This window comes from Pithys albifrons, chromosome 11 (genome assembly GCF_047495875.1).
Source record: "Pithys albifrons albifrons isolate INPA30051 chromosome 11, PitAlb_v1, whole genome shotgun sequence".
Taxonomy (NCBI): domain Eukaryota; kingdom Metazoa; phylum Chordata; class Aves; order Passeriformes; family Thamnophilidae; genus Pithys; species Pithys albifrons.
In genome coordinates, this window is record NC_092468.1 from 1,187,738 (window position 1) to 1,212,689 (window position 24,952).

Here is a 24,952-nt window from a genome sequence, read left to right on the forward strand (position 1 = left end):
GACCTTTCTCACTTATGCCTGTCTCTGTCTGTGCTCAGGCTGGATATTTGGAGAGCGTCTTCATGACCAGGAGAGGGGCTGGTTCCCCAGTTCTATGGGGGAAGAGATCCTGAACCCCAAAATCCGAGCCCAGAACCTGAAGGAGTGTTTCCGGGTGCACAAGTCAGATGACAGTCAGAGAAGGAAACTGGGCAGCAGAAACCGCCAGTGACTGCCAGCATCCCCGAGTGTTTGGAGTGCCTCTGGGAGAGGGGCAGGAGACAGAGGTTGCCAGCTGGGAAGAGGTGGCAGCTGTGGGACATGGTGGGGGACCTGCTGCACCGAAGCAGGCACACGCACCCATGAACAACCCGACTGTCGTTCCTGTCCCCCCCTCCCCCCCCCTCCCCCAGCACTGATCCTTTCCTAGAAATCAGTGTTTTAAACTGTAAAATAATCCTTTTCCAGGTGTTCTGTAAAGCCCCAAAAGAGCACGAGCGCAAGGGACACTGCCCGACGGCCACTGGGGGCAGCCAGCTGAGCCCCATCCCTTGCACGTGTGTTGGCTGGTGCTGGCTCGGACCATTTGGGAGAGGCCAAATGCCACTGAGCAATTAATGTTGTGCAGTGTGAGCACTCACAGCCAACCGCTCCCTTCTGAGTCAGAGTCCCGGGGGCTCTGGACACAGCCTCTCTCAGGGGTAGGGACAGCAGCACAGGAGCTGTCTCGCTGCCGCTCAGAGCCCGTTGGCAACAGGCTGGGATGAGACCCAGGACCTCCACCTTCCCAGTCCCGCTGGGGAGCTGGTGGGCCCATTTCCACAGGCAGACCCTCAATCCGCTTCCACACCCAGCCCTGCTCCACCAGCAGCCCAGCCTCACCACCCCTGACCTACATCTCTATCTGCCTGATGGCCTGGAAGCACACCTGGGCCCTACCCCAGGGCTCAGCCCCTTTTTCCCAGCCCGCCTCCCTCTGCAGGGCCACCGCAGCCTCCTTCCCGGGCTGACCTGCACTCGTAGTCTTTGCTGCTCCTGCCGCCAAGGCCAGCGCGGGTGGCCATGCCAGCATCTCCCGCACACACCACGACCCGCGGGAGCAGAGCCGACCCGAGCCGAGCCAGGCTGCCCCGCGGCAGAGAGTGCCCTTCCCCGGAGCTGCTGTCCCAGCGATCGCTGTCTGCATGCTTGTAACCCGCAGCACCTGCACAGCTCCCCGCCGTGTACATAAACCAACCCCGTCGCCAGCAGAGCCGAAGCACCACTCCTGCAGCTGTGGCACTGAGCACCGCATGAAGCCCAGGGCACAGCACTGAGGGCAGCGAGGGCACGGGACAGACCCGCAGCACCTGCCTGTTGTTCCACAGCCCCACACATGGCTGCAGTCGAGGGCCTCTGGGCTGCAGGCTGGTCCTGAGCCTCAGCCAGCATCCACCAGGAATATCACATATTGGGCACCGCTCTGACCCTGCAAAGGATTGTGTTCATGCACCGTGGCCTCCAACAGCACCACAGCTGAGCGCGCGGAGGGGATGCAGAGCAGCCGCCTGCCCATGGAGCCACACACCAGCCACGTGCACGAAGGGGAGCGGCACAGCCAGGCAGAGGCAGCATGAGGAGAAAGCAGGACACTGGGAAGCTGCTGAAGGAGGATCCTGAGCTGGTCTTTGGACACGGAGCCCAGATGGCACATGGGGGTGTGCAGCATGAGGCCAGATACAGCTGAGAGGGGGCCCAGGGCTGTGTTTGGGACTGCCCCTACTGTCACCATAACCAGCTCAGAGCCAGCCCAAGGGATCAAACTGGTCACAGCAGTGAAGAGGGAGCTCAGTGCCACCGCATTAGCATGTGATGACAGCCAGCAGGGCTGTGCTGCCCAGGCACCTGTGGCACCCCTGGCAGAGGGCCCCTGGGCAGCTCACACCAGCCAGAGGCTTCAGGCCATCACCCAGTGCCCAGCCCAGAGCGGAGCCCAGGAAGGACCTACAGCTTCCAGTCTGGTGTGTGGGGCTGATTTAATGGGGACACCCTAAGCCAGGTCCCCCAGCAGCACCCCACAGTCAGCTTTCTGAGACAACCAAACCTGCTCAGGGTCCAGACCTGAGTGCAAACCCCTGAGGGGTTCCAGCTCTAAGAAGCCGTTAAAATGATCTAAGAAATTACCACATCTCAGATCCTCCAGCTTTGTAGCCCAGCAGCCAGCCCAGCCTGGGCACTGCAGCCCAACATATCCACCTGGGGTTTCTCACAGCACAGAAATGCTCAGTGACCCACCAGAAACGGCTGTTTCACTAGTTCGCCAGGACAGTGGGTCCTCATTGGATTTCTCCAGGGAGGGGCCTGCTGTGCCCTGGCCCCTGACCCACCACGAAGCCCTGGGATGGTTACGGCCCCTCCTGCTCTGCTGTGACTCTGTCAGACTCCAGGCCCCAGGCATGAGCTGTGCCGCTTCCAGGCACCCAGTGGCATCCAAGTGTTATTTCCTCAGCCCCAGCCCTGCACGCCCCCATTTCAGTGGTCTCCAGTGTTGTACAGGGCCAGGCCTGGGGCCCACAGTCACAGGCTGCAGCCCCCAGCCCCCGCGAGCCTGCCTCAGCAAAGTGAGGGGAACTTCTTGTTGTCTCGTTCTTCCGTGTGATGAAATGTAGCTGAGCAAGCCAGCACCAAAACAACGCGTGTGTGTCTCCTTCCTCCCCACCACTGATCACTCACCTGCTCTCCAGTCTCTAGCAGTGCAACTGTTGGGGAGAAACTGGCCCAAATACAGTGGGTGGAATTGGGGTTGAACACATGAACACGGGGTAGTTCCTGCCAATGAACCTTTCCTGAGGAAAGCTGTGCAGGGGGATGCATGACACTGTTACCATCACCCAGACACAGAAGGGGCCCTTTGAGCTCCCAGCTCAAAGCCACACACTTCCACAAGTGCCTTCGGACCACAGATGACAGGGCTTGGGGTGGTGAAGCCAGCCAGGTCTGGGTGCACCCAGGAGATACACACACTAAGAACAAAGAGCATACAGGTGCAGCCTGGCTGCTCAGCACAGGGCCTGCAGTGGTCCCTGCTGTACCCACGGCAGCATTTCTCCCAGGGCCCCAGGCACACAGGGAGCAGGAGCAATCGAGGGCTGGAGACAGGCTGGTTGTGTAACAGAAAAAACTTTTATTGAGTTCAGGAGGCTGAGAACTTTCTCAGTGTGATGATGACCAAGGCCACAAGCACAGATGTCCCCAGGAGGGAGGCAATGACAATGGCACCAATAGCTCCAGGCCCCAGTGAACCTGCAGGTACAGAGAAAAAAGTGTGAGGTTAGCAGAGCCAGTGAGGCCCAGACAGGATGGGCTGCAGGGATCACCCCACACCCAGCAAGTCACACACCTGCCCTGGAGCTTCCTGCACTGGCCATGGTGAGTAGCCCTGTCCTATGTCCCCATGCAGCTGAGGTGTGGTCCTGTGCCCCAGCAGCACAGCACCTTTGGGCAGGGGCTGTAGCCAGCCACTGCCACCTCAGCCAGGTCCCAGTGACAAGGACAGCTGCCACAAAGCAGGTCTGTGGCACTCAGCTTTCCTGTTAACCCCCATGAGAGCTCCTTTGCCTGTGGCAAAACTGCATCCCAACAGACTTTTGCTGCCGGTCAGGAGCCAGAAAAGGCACTCACAGTCCCTTGTTTAGGTAGGTCCAGGCACATTCTGCCCTGGAGAGCCCAGCCTGTGCTCAGACCACTTTTTTTTTCAGGTGCCTGGCACAACAGGTCAGACCTGGGGCAAGAGGGAATGTCTTCAAGCTGCTCTGGGGTTGGCCAGTGCTCCAAGTGGAGGTTTTTCAGCAGTGAATTTCCTCTGAGAGGAGATACAGGCAACCCCTCCCCACCAGTGTGGCTGGGGACAGGCCACCTCTGGTGGCTTCAACACCTCCTGGAAGGTGACAGGCACCCAGTGACATCCTGTGCCCCGTGGCAGTGAGCCGTGGGTACCTCACATACCGTCCCCAGCATCCAGGCGGTGCAGGTGGGTGGTGTCCTCGGGCTCCGTCTCGGGGGTGTGCGGGGGGCGGGTGGTGGCGTCCGACAGCCGCGCCGTGGCGGTGGCAGCGTCGAAGGCACCGGCTCCGGAGGGCAACTCGGGCGGCTCGTTCCAGAAGGTGGGGACTGGGCCCTGTGGATACTCTGCTGGCAGACAAGCACCCATGGGTATGGGGGCTCGGGCTGGCTGCTGGTGACAACCACAGCTCAGCAAGTCCCTGGGCTCCAGCTGCCTGCACAGCCCTGCCCTGGCAGGGCACCACCTCCACTCAACACCCACACTCAGAGCAGCCGAAGGCAATGCCTGTGCCCTAGCATGATACCACTGCCACAGGCTTTTTGGGCAATCTGGTGTGTACACAGCACACGCAGGACAACAGGGAGCTCCCTGGACTGTGCAACCTCTGCTCACATACAAACAGGCCCCGCATGAAACATCCACAGCTCTTTGACTTGTGGATACCCATAGGACTGGGTTGGGAGGGGCTGCCACATGCCTGCAACAGGCAGAGGCCACCTGGCTGCTGCGCTGGCCAAATTCGCAGCATATCACGGCCTTCCTGTGCTGCACCCTCAGTCTGTGCAGTGCAGGACAGCAGAGGTGCGGGCACAGCGCAGGACACAGCTCCCCCAGACAGGACCCCAGAGCCTCAACCTCCCTCTCCCACACCTTCCCCCTGTGCCAGGGAGATGAAAGCTGGGCCAGGCTCTGTTTGATGTTACCACCTGTGTCCTGTTATTCCTCTCCGCCATGGGTCAGGGCCCAAAGCAGAGAGCCCTCCCTGTCTGTGTGTGGCTCAGCCAAGCGCTCCCTGTCAATGCCCAGCTTGTTCGGGTGGGCCTTGGCAGGAACGGGAGACATTCCACAGCTCCCTGCTCAAACCACCAGGAATGTTGCACTGGCATAGCAAAAAAAAAGCTAGAGGAGAGGAAAACCAACATCCAGAGCCCGGGCCCACCTGAACTGACACAATGGTTATCAGGACTAGCAAAGAGGGAGCTGGAGGAGCCAGAACAGGCAGCCTGCACTCCCTGGGGCAAGGCACCCCAACTCTGGCATGTGAGCCCAGGGGAACTTGCGCCAGGCTCTCTGTGGCCCAGGAAGAGAGGTGGCAGCAGCACATCTTGGCAGCACCAGCCCCAGCTTTAAGTATCCAGGAGCCCTCCTTTCCTCCCGCAGAGTGCCAAGAACCCTCATGAATGGGCTCCACCACACTGTTCTCCCATAGGAGCCCTGCACCCAAAGGAAGAGGAATACCAAAACACCCTTCCTGCCTACACAAACCCAATGGGAACTTACTGAAGGGCTTGCATCAAAGAGCACTTCGCACCCTCCCCAGAGATATTCCAGGTTGCCCACAGTCTTGGGGACACAAGAAGATTCTAAACTAGTTTTGAAAGCCCTTTCTACAGCCAGAAAAGCTATGGGATGTTCAGTGAGGCAGCCACCAGGGTTAACTCTGGCCCAACGAGCACGGGCAGAGACAAGTGTCCAGCGTGCGGCCTGTGCCAGGTAGGCCAGGCAGGGACCCCAGCACGCGTTGGCTGTGCCTCTCTCGAGTGAGTATCATGTCCGTACACACTGGGTACATCCCTGCTCGCTGCTCCCCTGTACAAGCACACAGAGCTTTGTGTTCCATGAGGGTTCCCCAGTAACACCTGACCTCTTTACAGGGCCCTTCAAAACCTGTGCTGCAAAACCAAACAGCAGAGCTGAAGACTCACATGCCATCCAGAGGCTCTTCCAGAAAGTTTCATTTCCAGTGGACCCCTTCTATAAATCCTGTGGTTTCACTACCAGAGGATAGAGCAGGAGGAAATTCAGCATTCAGTGAGTAAATGTAGTTAAAACAACAGGCAGAACTGAGAAGAGCTGGGCTAATTAGCTGGCAACAGTGGCATGGAGGGTTTGGAAGCCCCAGTTCCCTGGTTTCAGGCTGCTTTTGCAAGGGGAGAAGCCCCATACAGAAGAGCCACACTCCAGCTATGACCTTGTTGACTGTGAACAACCCTGGGTCAGCAACAGCACTGCTACTGTCCCCACCTGGCAGAGGAACAGTGTGCTGGGAGGACAGCACTGTTGCCTTTCCCAAGAGTGTTGTTTCTCTTCAGAGCTGGGCATGCCCCTTACATCTCACCGGGCACAGGCATGAGCTCTGATGATCTGCAGCAGATGCAGCATCATCCAGGGGGGCTGTAGGACCTGGACAGGGTTGTCCCAGCTCTCAAAGGAGTGAGGAGGCAACACTACCCCTTCCACCCACAGTGCAAAGGTTCTTTATCTCACCAGACTAAGCTAACCAGACTTCATCTATCCGGACAGAGCCACAGATCATAGAAAATCTCTCCTGTCCCCTCTTAGGATGCATCTAATTCCTAAAAAATTAATTGCAGCTCTCTTCAGGCAGGGCACAGAGCTTATTTTTGATAGCCAAGTACAGAGGAAACAGTCTAATTTGTTTATGATCTCTGTTGTTTTTCAAGATCTTGATGCTGCTGGATATGCATTTGATTAATTCCCCTGATCTAATGCTTTCAATTCACCCACATAGAAAGGGGCAAAGTGTGCTAAACACGTGTTTTCTGTCCGAGTTCTTGTGGTTTTACCTTAATGGCACTTCGGCTAAGGGAAACACAACCCCTTTCACTCAGCTCTGGTGCCTCACAAACAGGGCTGTCAACTCAAAAGCAGCAGCAGTCATGCACAGGCATAAAGTGAAATACCTGCCGCTGAATGTCACCAGGAGCCAGGCTTGCTGCTGGTTCCCTCCTCAGTTCTTGCTCCTCGATGCTGCTGCTGCAGCAAGGCCCAGAGCCCTGCCCCAGGCACACGGGTGGGAGAACACCAAACGCACCCCAGAGAAGGCTGCCAGCAGGCAGGCCCCTCCAGAGCCAACTGCTGCAGCCTGGGAGAGCACCAGCTCAGTGCCAGCACTTTTGTCTCCATGGATCACCTTTCATTTTCCCTTCTAAACCAACAGCTCATGTCCTCATGTGCCTCCACTCCTGCGTGGCTGAAAAGTTCAAGCACTCATCCAATCACCCTTACAGGTGATCCAACAGGTTTCTTTAGCAATCAGAGTGTAACACCTGCACCCCTGAGAGTCCCAGTGAGTGTCAGCCCCATTGGCATTAAATGACACACTCCCACATCAGTCCTCTGGGAAATGAAAGGCAAGGGGAAAGGACAGAACTTGTGTCAGGTGCCCAAACCCAACACATACACTATTCATAAGGTCTCACAAGTCTCCAAGTGAGCCATGAGGGTCTCTTCCAGTCGCCTGTTGGATGGAGGCTGGACAGGCTCTAAGTCCAGGTGTGGGATCCGAGTCAGAAGCTTCAGTTCTCTGCTCTGCTGCCTGTGTTCTGGGGGACCACCACACATCCTGCTCTCCCTCCTGGGCTCAGTTTCTCTGCACAAGCAGGACAGTAAGACTAAATACCATCTCCAGGGAAAGCAGCACCAGCTGCCAGGCCTGAACACCCACACAGTTACTGTCACCCTGAGGGCAACCAGGGGAACATGGTCTGTGACTGAGGAAAACTCCTCAGGGACAGCTCCAGACCCAGCAGAAGCCCTTCATGGGCAAAGGGGAAGTTACAGGGCAGCTCCACAGCCCTGGGGCAGGGAACAGCATTTCTCACTTGTGGAAACACCCAAGCATGTTGCCATCTCCAGTAAGGAGGGAGGACAAGGTTGGAAACCAGCTATCAAAGGCAAGGTGGCACATGGCTTTCCTGTACACCCAAGAACTTTCTAGAAATAAAGAACTAGCAAGAAACATGCTCAAAATACATCCTCCCTCACAAGACCAGACGTTTAATGTCTGGGTGAGAGCCATGCATTAGCTGTGCTGTCATCAGTCTATCTAGAAAAACCCACCTGGCACAGTCACATGGTTTGTCTGCCCCACAGTGACTGAGCAGGGGCAGCAGGTGTGCACTACCAGGCTGCTGAAGCACACGGGGAACTCACAACTGCTCAGGCTTTGTGCCTCAGTGCTGAGTGCTCTGAGGGAAGGAAACCTCAAGTCCAGGCACAGAGGGAGTTCTTCCCCAGCATTAGCCCAGTCTCAGCACCAGAGCACAGGCTGAGGGCAACTGCCGCTCCACAGACTAACAGTGAAATCCTCTTTGTGAAAAACAGAGTTGGAGAACACTTAGGGGAAAGACATGCAATAATCTTACTGGGGTCTTACTGGGCAGAGATGGAACTGGACAAAATGGACTAGAAGTGTTCCAGTGCTTTCCAAAGTTCTTCCTTCCCATACACTGACACTACAAATTATAATATTTTAGTGCGATCTCTCTGCTACACTGTCTTCTCCTCTCTCCAACACAGGATAGTTACAACTGAGGCCAAGAAAAGGGAAGAAAATACCAGACTTTCTGCAAAGAAATCCACCATAAGTTTTCTGGGCAACACAGGGACCCAGGAGGACTCTAGCCATGTGGGCTGTAGAGAGATCCAGAGGGGATACCACTAAGGGCAACTTAACCAACCTGCTACTTCTGTGCTCAGAGAGAAGGTGGGGTGAGAGCTGCCAGCACAGTGACATGGTGGCCAGTACACAGTGACAAAGGTAAGACTGGAAGAGCTTTCACAAGTGACAGCTCTTGTGAGGAAGCCAACCAAATCTGAGGGAGCCAGACCCTTATAGACAGGCAGACTGCAAGACCTCAAGGCTGACAGATGTGGCCAGTTCACATCTTCATCCCTGAAATTGCTTGCCAGTGACCAGTACTCTTCCTCATACAAGCTGGTTTCAGCACCTTGTCATCCTCACTCCCCACGTCCACCCCAGCATCTCTTGTCAGGAGTCAAAACCAGTGTCAGTAATTTACAAAGAGTGAAGGTGGAGAGCAAGGCTGAGTAATGACCTACAAAGTCCTGCTGCAAGACTGAACAGGCTTGCTGGAACAACCACATCTCTTCCAGAAATTTGCCTGACAAAACCTATTTACTGCTACTCATATTCCAGTACCTAAGCTTTAAGAACTTGCTAATAGTCTTTTCATCTCCTATAGCTGAGAATGAGGACACATGAGCTGAAACAGAGAGATGTCCTTGGTCAAGGTGGTCTCCTGTATGTTTTCCTTTGGCTCACCCACCCTGCTGCTTTTTCCCCCAAACTCATTCTGATGTGCCTCTACAGTGCAATGTATTACCATGTTAGCTCAAACCACAGGAACTCATGAGCCTGCATGTGAGTTCAGATAGCAAATATATACACGATTCAGAAGCCCATACCTTGTAAAGGCATTTTACTAACTTCCACTTCACTTGGAGCTCTGGATCTATTATGGGTACTGAAACTTGGTTTGCAGATAGAAAAATCAGTTCTTCCCAATTCCCTTGTGCTCTGGGCCTGTGTGCCACTCCAGTTTGGAGGAAGCAGAGGTCTGAGTCTGTAAAATGTCCTTGAGGAGGCTCTTTCCTGTTGCACCTACATGATGGGGACAAAAGGGACTTAACGATGTGGTCTGTTGTTTCCCCATCTTTGACAAATGGGATGTTGGAAAGAGCTTGGTAACCTGGAGAAGTTCAGGCTTTCCACAGTCACAGAGCCCTCACCACACTGTCCAGGAAACCAGCTGGGCTGGGCAAGTGGCCGCATGGAGGGGCACAACTTGCCAGCCCCCCAAGAGTGCCCTGACTGCTACACTCACATGGGAACCTCAGCTGCCAGCGAGGTCCCTCGCACCTCTCTGGCTTCCTGAGCACTCCCCAAGGCTCCTGGTACTAGCCAACTCTGAGTCCCTACTGTGATACAATTCATCCAGGGAGAAAGGGAGGACTCATCCCGGAGCCAGGGTCTGCATGGCCAGCACCAGCTGCAGCCTCCCCAGGGCAGCCCCTCTCCTGCCCCCGTGGAGGGCTCTGCTGTGCAGTCAGAGGTGCTGAGAGGAGAGGGCAGAGGCTGCTGAACTCTGAGGCCAGCACGGGCTGTCCAGCCCCAGGTGGCCACAGCAGGCACGGGGCCAGGGCAGGGATGAAAAGAGGCCTTCAGCGGGAGCATAAAGGGCATCTGTGATGGGCAAGCCCCAGAGCTCCGGTGCGGAGCAACGCGCAGCAACACAGAGCGCTGCGGTCCCAGGAATGGTGAGCAGACTTGTTTACAGCAGCAGGGCTGCATGTGAATGTGCTCAGACCAGAGGGCTGTCTGTGTGCCCTTCCCCTCCTTGTCTGCACCAGGCAGGAGATTTCCTTTTCTAATGGAGTAAAAGGCAGAAAAAACTCCACTGTGTGCTGAAAGCACCTGTACTGGGGGCAGGAACTCTCCATGTCTAATGCAGCACAGTCACTTTGCTCCTGGGATGCGTTTACAGGCTGGTTCCCTCCTGTCCTCTTTCAGGGAGCAGGGCACAACTTGGTAGAGGCCTTGAACAGAGAAATGTCTCTCCTGCACCCCAGGTTCTGAATGTTGCATTCACCAGTACCAAGCTCTTCAAGAGCTACCAGCCCTGCTGCACAAGCACAACTCACCCAGTAAAGGAATCAAGTAAACTTGGGAGTGGCTCACAGCAGCAAAATGACACAGGGAGGCAGTGACAGCACAACGCCAGAGCAGACAGATGGGAAGGCTGGCAAAGAGGGTGCAAATACCCACCAAATACTGGAAATTTAAACAGCACAGAAGAAATCCCAGCTCGGAGAGGAAGCAGATTGAATTCTCACTGGAAATGAATCACTTCCTGCAGAGTGAAATTCTGTTAATGATGAAGGAAAGATCTTACCTGATGCAGGGCAAGAGCACGGTCACTGCTTCTGGGAGCAAGAGTAAGGCACAAAGTCAGACTGTGCTGAAGTGATTCATGTTCCACTGTACAAAGGCTGAGGGCTTGAGAAGGAAAGTACCCACTTTTTAAATGCTCATTTCTTAGTTCCTTTAAAGGTTTCCCAGCAAGGTGTCCTCCATGGGGAGGATACCAGCTGCAGTAATTCTGTTCCTGCACCCACAGCTATTCCAGCCAGACACTACAGTGAATTCCCCTAACCCTAAAAAAGCCCCCTTAAAAAGTAGTGATTTTGCAATTTCATCTGCTAGACAGCTAGCCAGGATCTCCCTCCTGGGCAAGAGGCTGGGAACAAACTGGGAGGGAACTGCAAACCAGCATTGCTCTAGGCCATGTGAGGCTGGAAAAGAATTCCCAAGACCAAATGCTGTGCTCCTACCTGTCAACCTGGCCCCAGTCACCCCTTCAGCCTCATCTCCACTGCAAAAAAGGCTTTGAGGGAAGCAGTTCCCCATAGCAGTTTCCACCTGTACACTCAGAGCCCATCAATATAGTGGGTTTGGAAGTGGGTTTTCCATCCTTTGTAAAACCAGCTGTGTTCCCCACAGCCAGCACAGCAGGGCCAAGGCAGCAGCAGGTAAGGCAGGAATTATTAATGAGCCCCCTTAAAAATGGTGCCTTACAGAACAGGCATCTCATCTGCTCTTACTCCCACCACCTCACTGAGTACAGCACTGCCTCGGGACCCCCAGTTCTGCACAGACCCCGAGGATGCAGAGCTTGGCTTTGGAGGGAGGTTTTCATGGACACTCCCCTATTTCTGCCAACAGCAACTGTTGCAGTTCTCGCTGTAGCAGAGTACAGAAGGAACCAGGAATGGCCACACATGCTTTAGCCAAACATTTCTTTTCACAACTGAACTTCTTCCTACCATGAAAAGCTGACAGACAGCCTGTGCCCTCAGCTGCTGAGAGGTTTTCCATCTCCTGTGACTGATGTGACCACTGATCTCCAGCCACCAACAATCAGGTAGATGCAACTGCTGTTCTACTTAGGAAAAGTTACAAAGAATCTTCTCCATTTGCCCCAACAGAAACCTGGTCTTGGGATCAAAAATGTACTTACCACCAGCCACGGACTGCAAAGCTGATTTCCATTAATCAGTTGTAATTCAACACATACTTATGGATGTTTTCAGGGAAGGGAGAGGAGAGAAAGGCAGCAAACGATCCTCCACCCTTTGGGGCTTTAAATGCAAACAAAGCTCCTTACCTGCCAGCACAGCAGGGACCAGGATGCCACACAGCATCAGCAGGACCAGACGAAGGGCTCTGTGGCAGGGCATGGCTTCCCTCGGGAACAGTGTCGGCAGGAATCCTTAAAACTTCAGCTTATGCAACAATGTGGAGCCTTCGCTGCTATAATAGAAATTTTGTCCAGACAGGTAAAAAGAAATAATTTGCTTTACAACAGCAAGTGTGTAGAGAGTGCACAGCCCAGCGGAGCCTCCCTCGCTCTGGCTCAGGAGCACAGCTCCTCCCGAAGGCAGCTCCACCCTCCCAAACCTGTGCCTAAACCCACAGGCAGCCCAGCCCCAGGCAGCGTCACCCTGCCAGGCCACTGCACACAGGGCAGTTGTTGGTGAGCCCCAGCCCTTCCCAGAGGCCACAGGGATGCTCCTGGAATGCCTTCCCTCGGGCCATCCCGCGGCATGGGGTAACACAGGAGCCATTGGGGCAGCTCAACCCAAGCCCGGCAGCCTGAGGGCTCCGCTCTGCCCTCGCTGTGCAGGCGGGGAGGCACTCCAGGGTGGGCACAGCAAAGAACAAGGGCCTCAATCAGAGCTAAAATGCTCTGACAGAGCCACAGCAGCTCTATGGCATCTGTTTCTGGGTGGAATACTCACAGAGGAGCACAGGAAGCCCTGGGTGGTCTCCGGGAAGTCTTGCAGGAGAGGTGGCTCTGGAGGGCAGGGCCAGCATCCTCCTGGGATCCCAAGTGCACAGACACCACCACTCCTGCCAGGCTCTGCCATCACCCTGCCCGCCTGGGGGCTCGTGGGAAGGTCAGCACAGAAAACTGGCTGGTTTCAAATCATATTTGCACCAACAGAGACTGGGGAAAGGATGAGGTGTATGAAACAGGGAACACTCCAGCTTACTGTCACAGGAGAATTTCATTAGCATTTTTAAGCTGTTGAGGATTAAATACTTCATGTTTTCCCTTCATGTAACAAACATCCTCCAATGACAGTACTTTATGCTCTAAAAATATGTCACAAGTATTTTTGTGTTAAATTTCAAATCCATATTTTTCTGCTAAGAGATCTCTTTGCTTTTTGGCTTTCTCTGACAGACAGCCACACGCAGTTCAGGTGTCCCTTTAAATCACTGTTTGCTGCAGGCCTTTGCAGAAGTGCCTGGCTGAGAGAGGCAGCAGCAAAAGAGCAAAGAGCACTGTCCCTGCAGTGAAGCAAAGAGTGAGGCCGTTACCTGGGGAATTGTGCTCAAAAATCCCTCAGACAGCTCTCCAGCATCAACTCAACATCATCTGCCAGACCTGGACCAAAGCCCCATCAGCTGCCCAGGTTCACATTGTCTGCAAAGGAGCTTAAAGCACAGAAATACATGCAGCAGTAGGTAAAATGCTATGGCTCCTATTTTTCCAATCCCTACTCATCCAAACAATTCCTGCTACAGAAACAGGCCCTGTTTCTCACAGGAGGTGACAAGGCAGACACCTGAGCACACAATCTGCACATGCCAGCACCTCACCTTTGCACTAAACACAGAAACCAGCATATTTCAGCACTAAGAACAAGATCTTCCCCATTGGTCTGTTATCTACAAACCCTGAGAAGCCCAGTGAGATCCTCAGAGTTTGACAAATCATTGCACGTTTTCCCTGCTGGCACTTCTGCATTTTCACATAGCAATCGAGGAGCTGTTCCTTCCCTGCTTCCCATCTGAGCTGGAAATTAATGGGCTTCTGTGTATTTGTTACATGGTAGAGAGCAGTCCAAAATGAGCTTGTAGAAATTAGATGCCACTAAAAAACCAAAAGCACCTTTGAACCCAATGCCTCACATGATTAAGATACTACAACAAAGTCAGCTTATCAGCCTGAACACATCCAGTTCTCTCTGAGACATCAGCTAAACATCATGCAAGGCACTGTGTAAGTAGTGTCTTAGCATACTTACTTTTTGTGGTTCTGTGAATGGCAGGAGGACATGTATCATTACCTTTTACTGGGATTTTCCACACAAAAAAAAAGCAGCAAGTAGGAAAAAAGGAAAGTAAGTCTAAAAAAGGAAACCTACAAGGTGTCTGTGTGGACTTTAGGCTGAGGGGAGAAATCAAACCTCTCATTGAGGGCAGTGAACCAGAGTGGGTGGGGTGGTCACTTACTGCAAAGGAGGGAGAGAGAACCAGCCATGGCTTGATCTCCCTTGCACAAACAACACAACTGTGAATGCACATGTTTCTGTGCAGAGTGGGGGAGAAATTAAAGCTTTCTTGTTTCCAATCTCAACTTATTGGTGTTTATTTGAACTCTAAAATTATCAAGCAGAAAAACCCACCAATATTCCTCACCAGGGGAGAAATAAAGCAGCAGTTGTAGTTCCATATCCTGTGTATTTGCTTGTTGTTTCTTGATGAAAACTGATGCAAATCGAGTTTTGGGTGAATTTTAGCACCAGGAATTATCTCAAAACTCAGCTTTGACAAAAGCAATCAGAAAGTTTTCTCTCAGATATAATACAACCAGGTTTTATTTAAGTTCTCTCTTTTTTTCCCCCAACACTGGCAAAAGTTCAGAGGGAGTTTAAAGTTTTGTAAACATTTTAACTACCCCTCTTCCCCCTTTTATGAATTTACAAAGCAAAGGAGACAGGGAGACCAGATTTGCAACAGTTCCAAGTCTCTCCATGCTATTGGATCCAAAAACTATATACAAGTCTGCAGCAGTCTCTGTATAGTTACTGTACATGTCTGGGGGCAGGGGGAAGAGAGAGGAGGAGGAGGGGAAGGTGACCCCAAAAAAATGAATAAACAAAATGAAATAAAATCCAAAGCCAAACTGCTCTTGAACAACTCGAACTGTTTTCTTTAGGCAGTGATGACAGAACAACAGACACCTTTATACAACTCCACCAAAACTGCAGCGGATCTCCCTCGCAGGTTATAACCCTCTGGGGATGTGAGATGGGACCAGGGGGTTCAAACAGTGCATTTGGCAGTTTTCCTTCTCTTTCTTTGTGGTGTGTGCACGTAGGTGGGCGGGCAGGTGGAGCAGGGAAGGTGGCATTAATCTTTCAGTGAGAGAAGAAGGTTATGATTCCATAAATACTTGGAGATTATGGATCTCAGTGAAGGTGCATGAAGTAGTTTAAGGTGTAGAAGATAAGCAGGGCCATCATTGCACAAAGCTTCATCCTCCAGGGTCTCTCTTCACGATGAAAGGGTATCTCTGCTCGTTACCTAAGCACTGAGAAGACACCCAGCTGAGACTGCCAGGGCAGGTGTCTGAGAGCCAGTGTCCACCCTCTGCAAAGACTACAGATCCACACGTAAAGATCCCACTGTCTCTTAAACGAGACAAATTTGCAGGAAAGAGCTCAAAATAAACTGGTCCTAACCCTCTGAAGGTAGCATCCATGGGGTAAACTCAACCCAAAAGAAGAGATGCCACCCCCTTTCTTCCCAGAGCAAAAGTCCCCACTTGTCCAGGAAGGCTGGAGTATGTCAACGGGCAACTCCACCAGCTCCGGCATCACCACCTAACGAAGACAGACTCGAGCTTTCCCTCCAAAAATAATGTGCTGAGAAGGGCTGGCAGGGGGTGTGCAACTTCCAACCAACCCAAGCTAAACTGCGCCCGCCACCACCCCTCTCGTGCTGTTGCCAGTTCTAAGTTAGCTTATGAATGCAGCTCCTGGCCTGGGAGAGCACCTCGCCCTGATGGAGCACCCAGGCAGAACCCGCGTGGCATTTCGGGTTTGACCAACATCTGTTAACCACAAACTCTCGCTCTCGCTCTCACTCTCTCTCTCTCTCTCCAAATGACTGCACGTGTTGGATGTGGTAAGAGTAACCAGGAGAGGGAAGCAACGGTTTGCAGAATCCCAATTGATTTTTTTTTCCAGGTATGCCAGCAGAAGGAATCACAGCACAGTGAAAGCTTGCTGCCCAAATCAGCCGTGTTGTGAACGGATCCGAACTCCCACCCTCCCAGGACTCTGAACAACGTCCACGTGGCTCTGGGCTGACAGCAGGAATAGTGCCTGTGCAGTCCTGGGCACAAAGGGTTTGCTGGGGCCAGAGGAAGCAGCCTGAGATGATTGATCCTGTGATTCACTGCGAGGTGAAGAACAACACACGGTGGAGAGCACTGTGTCCGAACGGAGAATCCATGGTTAACAGATGCGGGAAAAGCCAGTTGATTTGCACATGCTCAGTAGTCTTCCAAAGTCTCTATTTCTCCCATATTGAGCCGCTCTGATGAGGCATTCACTGAGAACCCTGTGAACCAAACAGGACTGGAGTTACAAATCTGGCTGTGGGACACTGTATTTGGTGGGATAAATAAACCTGGGGTGTGCAGTAGCAAGTGCAAGACCAAGTGCACCAGAGGCACCAGTGGTGACATGGCTCTGCAACACCTTGGAAGGGAGCACGTTTAAGTTAAGTAGTACTTGGAAGTGGCTGTCAACACCCTCCCTGCAGGGTCTAAGCAGCAGAAATGGACCTTTGTAGAACTTGGAATCTAAATGTTGAATCATGCCCAACACTTTGGGGGCTGTGAGCAATTTTACCCCTTATTTTAAAGTCTAAATACATGTACTTATGAAATGTGTGAAATGCCTTTTTTTTACAATTCTGTCTTAGGAGCACAACATGAAAATATACAGTTAAACAGGGCCATGCAGGTGGCTCAAATGCACCCACACTTCTACCCAACCTTTTAGCCACGAAGTGCTGAGGACATGATACATGTTAGAAAGTATAAGAAAAAGTGAACACACTTTCAACAAGCTAAAAAAATCCAATGGTATGCAACTTTCTTCCTGAAATCCCATTTTCATGGCTGTACCAACCCCATAGGGAGTATGAGAAATGAGAAAGTTTTCCGGTGTATTTACTAAACACAGAGTTGATACTCCACTGCCATATAGGCTGCTCTGTACTAGAGAACCAACTGCTTTCCACAGTCCTATCTTCAGGCGGCAGGAAATGGTCTGTTCAATAGATAGGAAAATCATTCTAGCTCCCTCTCGTGGCACTGTGTTACCTACAAGGACTGGAAATTATTATGTAAAAGAGTGTACTCCTTTTTAAGAAGTTGCATGTGCCACTTCTCTTACAGTTGCAACTTCTAAAATTGTATTTAGTGACTTCTTCACATCACACGAGTTGGGTTTTTTCAATGAATTCAACTGAGTCCCCAGATCAGACTCACTGGGGTGGTGAATGTAAGGATTGCACTGAAAATGGAAATCCCTGGTTTGGGTGAAGAGTACTGGTTTTGGTGAGAACAAAAGACAAAAACAAAGGCAGGGCTCTTGTCAGCAGTGATTTCAGTGGGGTAATGCCAGGCTCCTTTACATGAATGTGGGCTAAGAAGCCCCAGCACACAAGCACTGGCCCAGTACAGTTAACCTGGTTTCCTTCTGTCCCACAGAGCACAAATGTGGACATGTTTATTGTACACAAATTACACCCCTAGTGCTCATGGACCTACATGATGCCCTTAAATATAAAGAAACCTTTCCATCAATGCTACAGGAGCTGGTCAATACCATCCTCACATAAAAATCAAGACAGAGAACATACTAAATAAAGGACTGCTAATGATTTCAACATTGCCTCCAACTGCAAACCTGTGACCACTTCCACCCTTGCTGTCTTTTCTGCCTAGGGTGGTTGGCTCCTCTAAAAGGGTGGGAAAGTATAAAGGCAGCCTCAGGAAGCTGCTCCTCATGCAGGAACAGATGACGTGCTTGTCTTCAAAGACTGAATTAGTATTAAATCAATAAAATAGGCACAAGCCAACTCACAAGAGGAAAGGCAGTTTAACTGACATCCCTGAACTACTTAAAGGTTTCCAGGTAATAATCTAAGAGGCCTTTAAATTAGGGAAAGTTTGACAAAAGCTTTCCATGAGGCTTGCATGGAATTTTTCAAATCTTTAAATAACAACAGCATTGAAACAAACTCTAAGGCATGTCAACTTTCCTCAAATTCAGTATTACCATATCTAAGGTCAGTTCCACACTCCACAAGGCACACTCCCACCACCAAACTGAACACCAATTTCTGACAATGAGGACTGACCTAACAAGCTCGGATCTGCCCGAACCATCTTCTGTTTCTTCTTTTTCTTCCCGCTCTGCACAGCCTCGAAATTCGATTGCTGGTTGTTGCTCTGGTTGGTCTGAAAGACCGAATGTAGCGAAGTGTGGTTCATCCCCCACACTGAATCCTACAAAACAAATTCAGGACAAGACTGTAAAGCGCAACTAAGTTTGGTTTATTTATGCAGATGATGCCAAAGGGATTTTTGATTTTCACATTTTATAGATTTTAGGAACACAGTAACTGTAGCAAATGTAGATTTAAGGTGCTAGTATTCTGGCAGCCTAAGTTCATTGCTTATATAACCCTTAGCATTTATCAGTAGCTCAAATTCTCTTAGTTTAGACTCTCTTCAAGGTAAAGAGCTGGAAGATATCAGAAAGGCCTACAGAACAAATCAAACACAGGTCAGAGTGTCCCAGAAGTCAGAACTGGAAGAACTCCAAGAAACCTTTGTGTGCCCGAAGAAGAGGAGCTGGTGAAGACAGAGGGTCTCATCAACCCCCCCAGAATCAATTCCTGGGGTGGGACCAGGGGCAGGACTGAGGCTGGACTGAGAAATGTGTAAAGTAATGATTGGAGAGATCATATTATAAAAGCCATGGAAACTAGAACTGGAGGGCACATGCATGTCATCATGTATTCCTGTGGGCCGTAGGCCTAATGTTAAAAGGACTTTACTTTTTATCTTATCCCACACAAAATTGGCTCGGAGACCTGCTTTGGGGGGGGCTCTCACGGCATCACAGAAAACATTCAAAGAGCCCAATGTGCCTCCTACATCACGTGTGGCAGTACTGGCCACGGCGGCAACCAGCCCATGGCTCCAAGGCGCGTCCTGGATCAGCAGGCAGAGACGCTGTTTGATCCACAGCTGTTACAAAGGAAAAATCTGAGATCTGCTTTACTCTCTACATTGCACAGGACCTGTTAAGCGCTGCTCATTAATGAAGCACAGGAAACAGAACACAGCCTCTCCAGACTCCAAGAGTCTCCAAGCACTCCTGGACTGCAGTGAGTAGGATTTACCTGCTGTTGCTGCTGTTGCCTCTGCTGACTGGCTTTCTGTTTGGCACGGCGCTCAAGAAACTGCTTGGCAAACTCCTTGGCCTCAGGAGTGTCTCCAAGGTAGGCTCTGATGTAGTCATGGACCTCATAGGGAGACTCCACTTCCTTCAGGAAAGAAACAAACGTGGGAACTGCAAGAAGAAGGCAGAGCATGAGAGAACGCATGCTGATCTGCAAACACACACGTGCAATAAACACCAACTCTCGATTTCTGTGTCACAGATTCCCTGATCTAGCAGCCATAGCAAACAGCTTGCCCTTCCAAGTTCCCTACTGATATGGCAGTAGGCTGTCATGCAATCCATGATAAAACTGGATCCTTATCTCTTCCTGATAATGCTTTCACAACCACCAGAAACCCTCAGCAGGCTCTGGGTGACACTTTAAAACTGGCTCCAGTTTTACTTGGCTGTAGTTGGGATAACTAAAACCATGGAGATGATGACACAGCCAGTTCTTCAGGTCACTATTTAATGAAGCCATTTTGCACTGAAAACAGTCCTTCAATGTCATTACAGTCCCCCAGATCTACCTGTCTAGGAAACAAGCTGGGTATTGCTTCTTCCATTCCTGCCCACCTCTTACCATCTAAGTTGTTGGCTGTGTTGAGTGCATGAAGCATCTGTTCACACCACTGAGTGAATCCATCCTGGGCTTTATTAACCCCCTGGAACAATTTCAACAGCTTCTCCTCTTCTTCTACCTTCTTGTTTTGTCTACTTGTAATACCTACAGATTTACTGAGGCAAAGAAAATGCACATATTAGGTTATTAACTACCACACCTGCCCACAGTACAGTGTTAAAAACCTCCCTATTTTACAAGATGCAAACACTTTTTAAGAACCAAATAATTTTCCAAGCAGATGACAAAACAGACTGTGAGTGATCACCTACTAACTATTTTTGTTGTCAAAACAGATCCTGAGCGACACAGAAAACAAAGGACACACACAGATGTTCTGACTGCTAAGTGATCATCTTATGAATGGCAGCCTTTCTTTGCAACAGCTCCTTCCCCAGTTCCTACCTGAGGCTGGCATTGCTTTTGTTTTTGTTGGTCGAGTTACGAGGTCCCACTTCCTTCACTGCATCATCCCAGAAACCCATGTTGGAGTTTTTGGTATCAGCATTGCTCCAGATGCTACTGACTAGGTCAGATGCCCACTGGTTGCTGGGATTAGTGTTTAGGGAGCCCCACACTGAATTCCCAATGCTGGTGTGCAGGTTGGAGTGCTGAGAAACATAAAGAGATCCTGGTTATTATCACCTGCCCTGGCAGAGCAGGACTGACCCAACACAGCAAACTGGCTGTTCGCACATGGAGGGACACACAGCACACTTACCGTGGTGTTTCTGACTCTGTTGGGCTGCTGGTGCTGCTGTTGCTGCTGTTTCTGCATCTGCCTCGCCTCCTCCTGTTGGATCTCCAGCAGGGACTTGGCAGTGCCTGTTGATTTGGTGACATTCCCCCAGCCTGACAACTTTTGCTGCTGTTGCTGCTGCTGCTGGAGGGCCTTCATTAGTTCCCGCTGCTGACGCCTTTGCTGTTGCACGCAAGACAAAAGTGCTTGTTCATACTTACAGAAGCTCACTACTATTTGAAAACTGGTTTTAAACTGACTTCATTTTCTTTCTGGAGAAGTCTGGCTACCTATTATTTTTTGGGCCATTACAGTTCCCACAAAAAGAGTCGCTAATTAAGTAACCAGGAAACAAATTATTTGCTAACTTAAGAATTACTAAATTTATCAAATCCTGACTGCAGTCAGATAAACATTTGGGATCTTGGAAGAATACTTTCTCTACTACCATCACTTGTTCCCCTCCCAGGCCACCCTTCCTTAAACTGCTCTGGTCTTGTGCATATCTGCAAATATATTATAGATGTGAAATAACTTTATACTGCTTTGTGAACATATTTTACTCCTGGGATTAAAAGGGTGCAGTTTTCCCTCCTTTCAGATACCTGTACTAGAAAGTTATAGAAACTTTCACGTAAGTCCTTACTGAACCTATGCCTGAAAGAGAGGATTTTATTTGAGCTATGCTATTGCAAAAAAACAATTCCTCATCCTCACTATTCCAGCAAACAATTTCAGTGGCAGCTAAGCAGCCATGTGGCTGAGGCCACTGTAACCACACAGACTCTGCTCCTGTTAGCATCTACCTCTTCTCGAAGCTGCCGTTCTCGTTCTTCTTCTAACTTTTGGATTTCTGCCAATGACAGCGTGGTCTGGGATTGACAAGCTCCTGAATTTGATTGCTGACCCCACGTTGAAGATGAAGGAAGCTGGGGCAAAACAGACATCAGGAATTACAAAACATTTTAGAGAATACTGCTGGAGTATAGTCATGAAAATATAGTATAAGCCCCAGGGGAAAAGAAAGGCCTCCTTCGAAGTTTAACAAAACTCTAGAAAGTATAAAATGGTATAATTAAGTACAAAAAGATACCAAGTATAAACTGCACATTTCTTTGAATTGCCCTCTGATGTATCATAGTGTATCAAGAATAATGCAAAGCATAATTCCCTGAAAAACAGCAATCAATTTAGATTTCAAATACTTGAGGAACTCCAGGCTTTAGGAACTTGGCACTGGCCCTTGCTCATTGTGGCAGAATAAACATCTGTACCTACCTGTGAGTCCCTCCCAGTGTGCTTCTACTGACAGAACCTTTCTCTTTAAATTTGTAACTTACCTTCCTCTTCCCATCACTTTCATACTCAACTATTGGCCCTCCTCCCTTTCCAGACAGTTCATCCATCTGTGTCCAAACTACTACAGACAGCCCTGAGCCCAGCTGTGGAACCACAGGAGGATGCCAAACAGCAGGAACACTTTACCTTCATTTGTGCAAGTTGTTGCTGTTGCTGTTGCTGCTGCAGCCTCCGTAGAGCCTCCTGCTGCTGCTGCCTCTGCCTCATGATCTCCTTCTGGCGCTGGAGTTCCAGCTCCTTGCGCTTCCGCTCCTCCTCCTCCAGCCGCTGCCGTGCCGCCTCCTCCTCCATGCGCAGCCGACTCTCCTCCAGCCGCCGCTGCGCCTCTTCCTCCTCACGAGCCCACTTGGCAGCCTCCTCTTCCTTCCAGGACAGACAGGGGGATAAAGGCTAAGTAGACTTAGCAAAATTGAAAATACTCCTACTCTTTGAGAGAACAGAGAGAGGCCTTTGTGCTGTAATCTGGTTGTTCATTTACCTTTATTATTTCTCAGGCAGGAAAGCCCTGTAACATAGCCTATATTCCCCAAAAATACAAGCTTCCCACTGGCCTACCAAGGAACTTGGAAGGGACTGACATCTCCCAAGTTCAGACAAGCTCCTTCTATACTATTTTCTTTCTAAGAGTCATGCACCTTTCAGTCTGAGCTTCTACCTGCTTCTCCTGCTCACAGTGCTGTCACACATTCAGTGGAATAGAACTCAGCAGAAATAACACAGAAGAAGAAACAGGTGACAAAGAAGGAGATGTTTACTGGAGTTACTCAACACTAGAGTTGCAGTGAAGATGCTTCTGCAAACAAAGGAGACAACTGTGCAGTCGGACAGAAACAGGGATGAACATCTTACAAGAGAGTACCCTGAAAAGGAATTTTTAAATACTAACTGGGATTTCTCAAATGGACCTGGAAGTTAATGTGAAGCCAATTATGTTTCAAGATTAGTATGAGTGAGGGACTGTGACAGTATCAATTAGGGGGCTGAAAGCTGAAGTTCCCCTATATGGAACCCCCATATGGGTCTAAAGCTGACCCCAAGGAAAAAAAATGCTGTAAGACAGACAGAAAAAGGGATGAAAAAAAGCTGAAACTCTGGTAGCAGATACAGTCTTGGCATTGTACAGAAAGAATGGCAGGTGACACAATTCTATAGTAGAAGATAACAATTCTGTAGTAAAGGCCCAGTGTGGTAACTCAAACTTCGGTTTGTACTCTGGTACTGTACCCTGCCTTTCCTTTGAAGAAAGGAGCAGAAATACCACGTTGCAAAGCCATTCTTAAGGCTCAGACATGAAGGAAAACATGCACTTAACCCAAATCTCTTTTCCAAAGGACAGATCGGATCCTGATTATTTTGTCTGAAATTCAGATGCAGGTGAACGACCCTTCTGTCATTCTCCTGATACTGTCTACAAGCTCTGCTTTCTTTCACCAAAACTGATGGTCTCCCAGGCAGGGATGCAAGTACCAGAGCCTGTTTGTTCTGCCAGGCCCCAGAATTTAAATACAAGAAGTCCCGTTTGCCATTTTCACCTGTTTCCGAATTAACTCCTCTCGCTGCCGTCTCTCCTCCTCTTCTCTTCTCCTTTCTTCCAATCTCCTAAGTGCTTCCTCCTGCTGTTGCCTCTCCTCTTCCTCCCGCTGCCGCCTTAGTGCAATTTCCTGCTCTCGTTGTCGCCTCAGGGCTTCCTCCTGAAGTTGGGAACAAAATGTCAGTCCATAAATGCCACTTTATTGACAAACCACATCAGAACACAGATTACAGCATTGTTTGCCCAAATGAATGGCCTCAAGAAAAGCTCCCTGGCTCCAAGCTAAGCTCTACCAAAACACTGCATTGAACACTATAGACCCACATGGCAGCAAGTTATTTTGATGCAATGTGCATCTCATACATAATTATTTTAATGAAAAAAGAAACACATCACATCATTGCCTATCTTTGGTTTTAGGAGGAATGGTGTTGAGAATGACAAAGGGTGAGAGTCCTCTTTCCACTAAGCACTCAGTACTTGAATCTTAGATATAAATATTTTAGTGTGGGGATATCATTAATTTCTCCTTTTTTTTCTGGGGGGTGGGGGGGGGAATGTCAGCTGTAAGTTGGAAGCTTTTCCTACTTACAGGAGTACCTTAACACTGACAACTCAAGAGCACTACAACACTCAACCCAAATGTCCAGAGAGCAGAAAGAAGCTGAAGCAGCCCAGTGCACTCACAGACACTGCAGCTGTGGAAGTCTCAGAGATGTGACTCTGTGACAGGGCTTGGACTGGACTGTCCCTATACTATCTAAATATTATGGCCAACAAAAGCTCTCTTGAGCGCTTTGATTTTGGGCTATCCCTAAACTACTTAAAGAGCTTCCAAGGAATTACATTTTGTTTTCCAAGTAGCAAAGCTATTTACTCAACACAGAAAGCAGCACCCTTCCCCACTGCTCTAAGACCAACATAGGTGCTTTTCCATCCTGCTCCTTCTGTTTGGAGGAATAGGGCACAAGCAGACTTTGGCCAGCTTTGGGTGGATATTGTTACATGGGAGCACACCTGAGGAACTTTACTCCCAGTTCCGACTTTGCCTTGCATTAAAAAGCCTTAGTTTTTGCAGCCTTTTCTCACCTCTGACATCAAGCAACGGAGCTAAGGCCGCACTGCTTTTCATCCCTTCTGTTTCCTCTCCACTTTCTGACTTATCCTACTTTTTGGACAAGAACTTTTTTAAGCTCTTATAAATGTATTTTCCTTTTAAAATGACCTCTACTGTGCAATTGTACTCTTCCATGCTTTCTGTAAGTAATACATTATTCACAGGATGATGGGGGACTAGTTGTGCAGCATGGATGTAAACTCTGGTAAAGCAGGGAATTGGGAAAACTAAGACCCTTTGTATTTAATCTGATACCAAACCTTCATGTCCACACAGCAGAGATAAACTGCACTACGGTTTCCTGAACAACTGGCCTGGGTTTTCCTCTGACAATCAAATTCAGATGTCTGCACAGAGCTGTCAGTAGACAGAGCATCTTTGATAAGCAATCCTGTGGCACTGAAGAACTGCTGGCT

The 24,952-nt window shown here is 50.1% G+C and overlaps 3 protein-coding genes across 20 annotated transcripts in view; 1 reads left to right on the plus strand and 2 right to left on the minus strand.

The window, feature by feature from the left end:
- The window catches only part of NGEF (neuronal guanine nucleotide exchange factor), a 50,383-nt gene extending 47,741 nt beyond the window's left edge, over window positions 1-2,642 (plus strand). For all 9 annotated transcript variants that reach the window (XM_071566028.1, XM_071566029.1, XM_071566030.1 and 6 more), the window contains one exon: window positions 39-2,642. In XM_071566028.1, coding sequence (XP_071422129.1) covers window positions 39-211 — 173 coding nt within the window. In that variant the 3' untranslated portion in view covers window positions 212-2,642. The remainder of the gene's footprint in view (window positions 1-38) is intronic.
- A 477-nt stretch (window positions 2,643-3,119) lies between these two features.
- Window positions 3,120-12,291, minus strand: SNORC (secondary ossification center associated regulator of chondrocyte maturation). Of its 2 annotated transcripts, none has more exons than XM_071566760.1 (3): window positions 12,013-12,291; window positions 3,964-4,149; window positions 3,120-3,261 (listed from the first exon to the last, which is right to left on the minus strand). In XM_071566760.1, exons 1-3 carry the CDS (start codon window positions 12,083-12,085, stop codon window positions 3,152-3,154), a joined length of 369 nt encoding a protein of 122 aa, XP_071422861.1. In that variant the 5' UTR covers window positions 12,086-12,291; the 3' UTR covers window positions 3,120-3,151. The 2 variants fall into 2 exon arrangements, with proteins under 2 accessions (XP_071422861.1, XP_071422862.1); XM_071566761.1 differs by having other exon boundaries at window positions 3,964-4,146; window positions 12,013-12,290.
- A 2,538-nt stretch (window positions 12,292-14,829) lies between these two features.
- GIGYF2 (GRB10 interacting GYF protein 2) overlaps window positions 14,830-24,952 on the minus strand; it is a 73,033-nt gene continuing 62,910 nt past the window's right edge. For all 9 annotated transcript variants that reach the window (XM_071566969.1, XM_071566966.1, XM_071566972.1 and 6 more), the window contains 9 exons: window positions 23,421-23,579; window positions 22,015-22,251; window positions 21,336-21,458; window positions 20,512-20,712; window positions 20,196-20,401; window positions 19,752-19,906; window positions 19,128-19,297; window positions 18,078-18,225; window positions 14,830-16,265 (listed from right to left, as the gene is read on the minus strand). In XM_071566969.1, coding sequence (XP_071423070.1) covers window positions 16,198-16,265; window positions 18,078-18,225; window positions 19,128-19,297; window positions 19,752-19,906; window positions 20,196-20,401; window positions 20,512-20,712; window positions 21,336-21,458; window positions 22,015-22,251; window positions 23,421-23,579 — 1,467 coding nt within the window. In that variant the 3' untranslated portion in view covers window positions 14,830-16,197. The remainder of the gene's footprint in view (window positions 16,266-18,077; window positions 18,226-19,127; window positions 19,298-19,751; window positions 19,907-20,195; window positions 20,402-20,511; window positions 20,713-21,335; window positions 21,459-22,014; window positions 22,252-23,420; window positions 23,580-24,952) is intronic.

Coding starts and splice junctions, on each gene's coding strand:
- SNORC (XM_071566760.1), bottom strand. CDS start 12,085: ATGCCCTGCCACAGAGCCCTTCGTCTGGTCCTGCTGATGCTGTGTGGC. Junction 4,150..12,012: donor GGTCCCTGCTGTGCTGGCAG/GTAAGGAGCTTT, acceptor CTTGTCTGCCAG/CAGAGTATCCACAGGGCCCA. Junction 3,262..3,963: donor CCGCCTGGATGCTGGGGACG/GTATGTGAGGTA, acceptor CTGTACCTGCAG/GTTCACTGGGGCCTGGAGCT.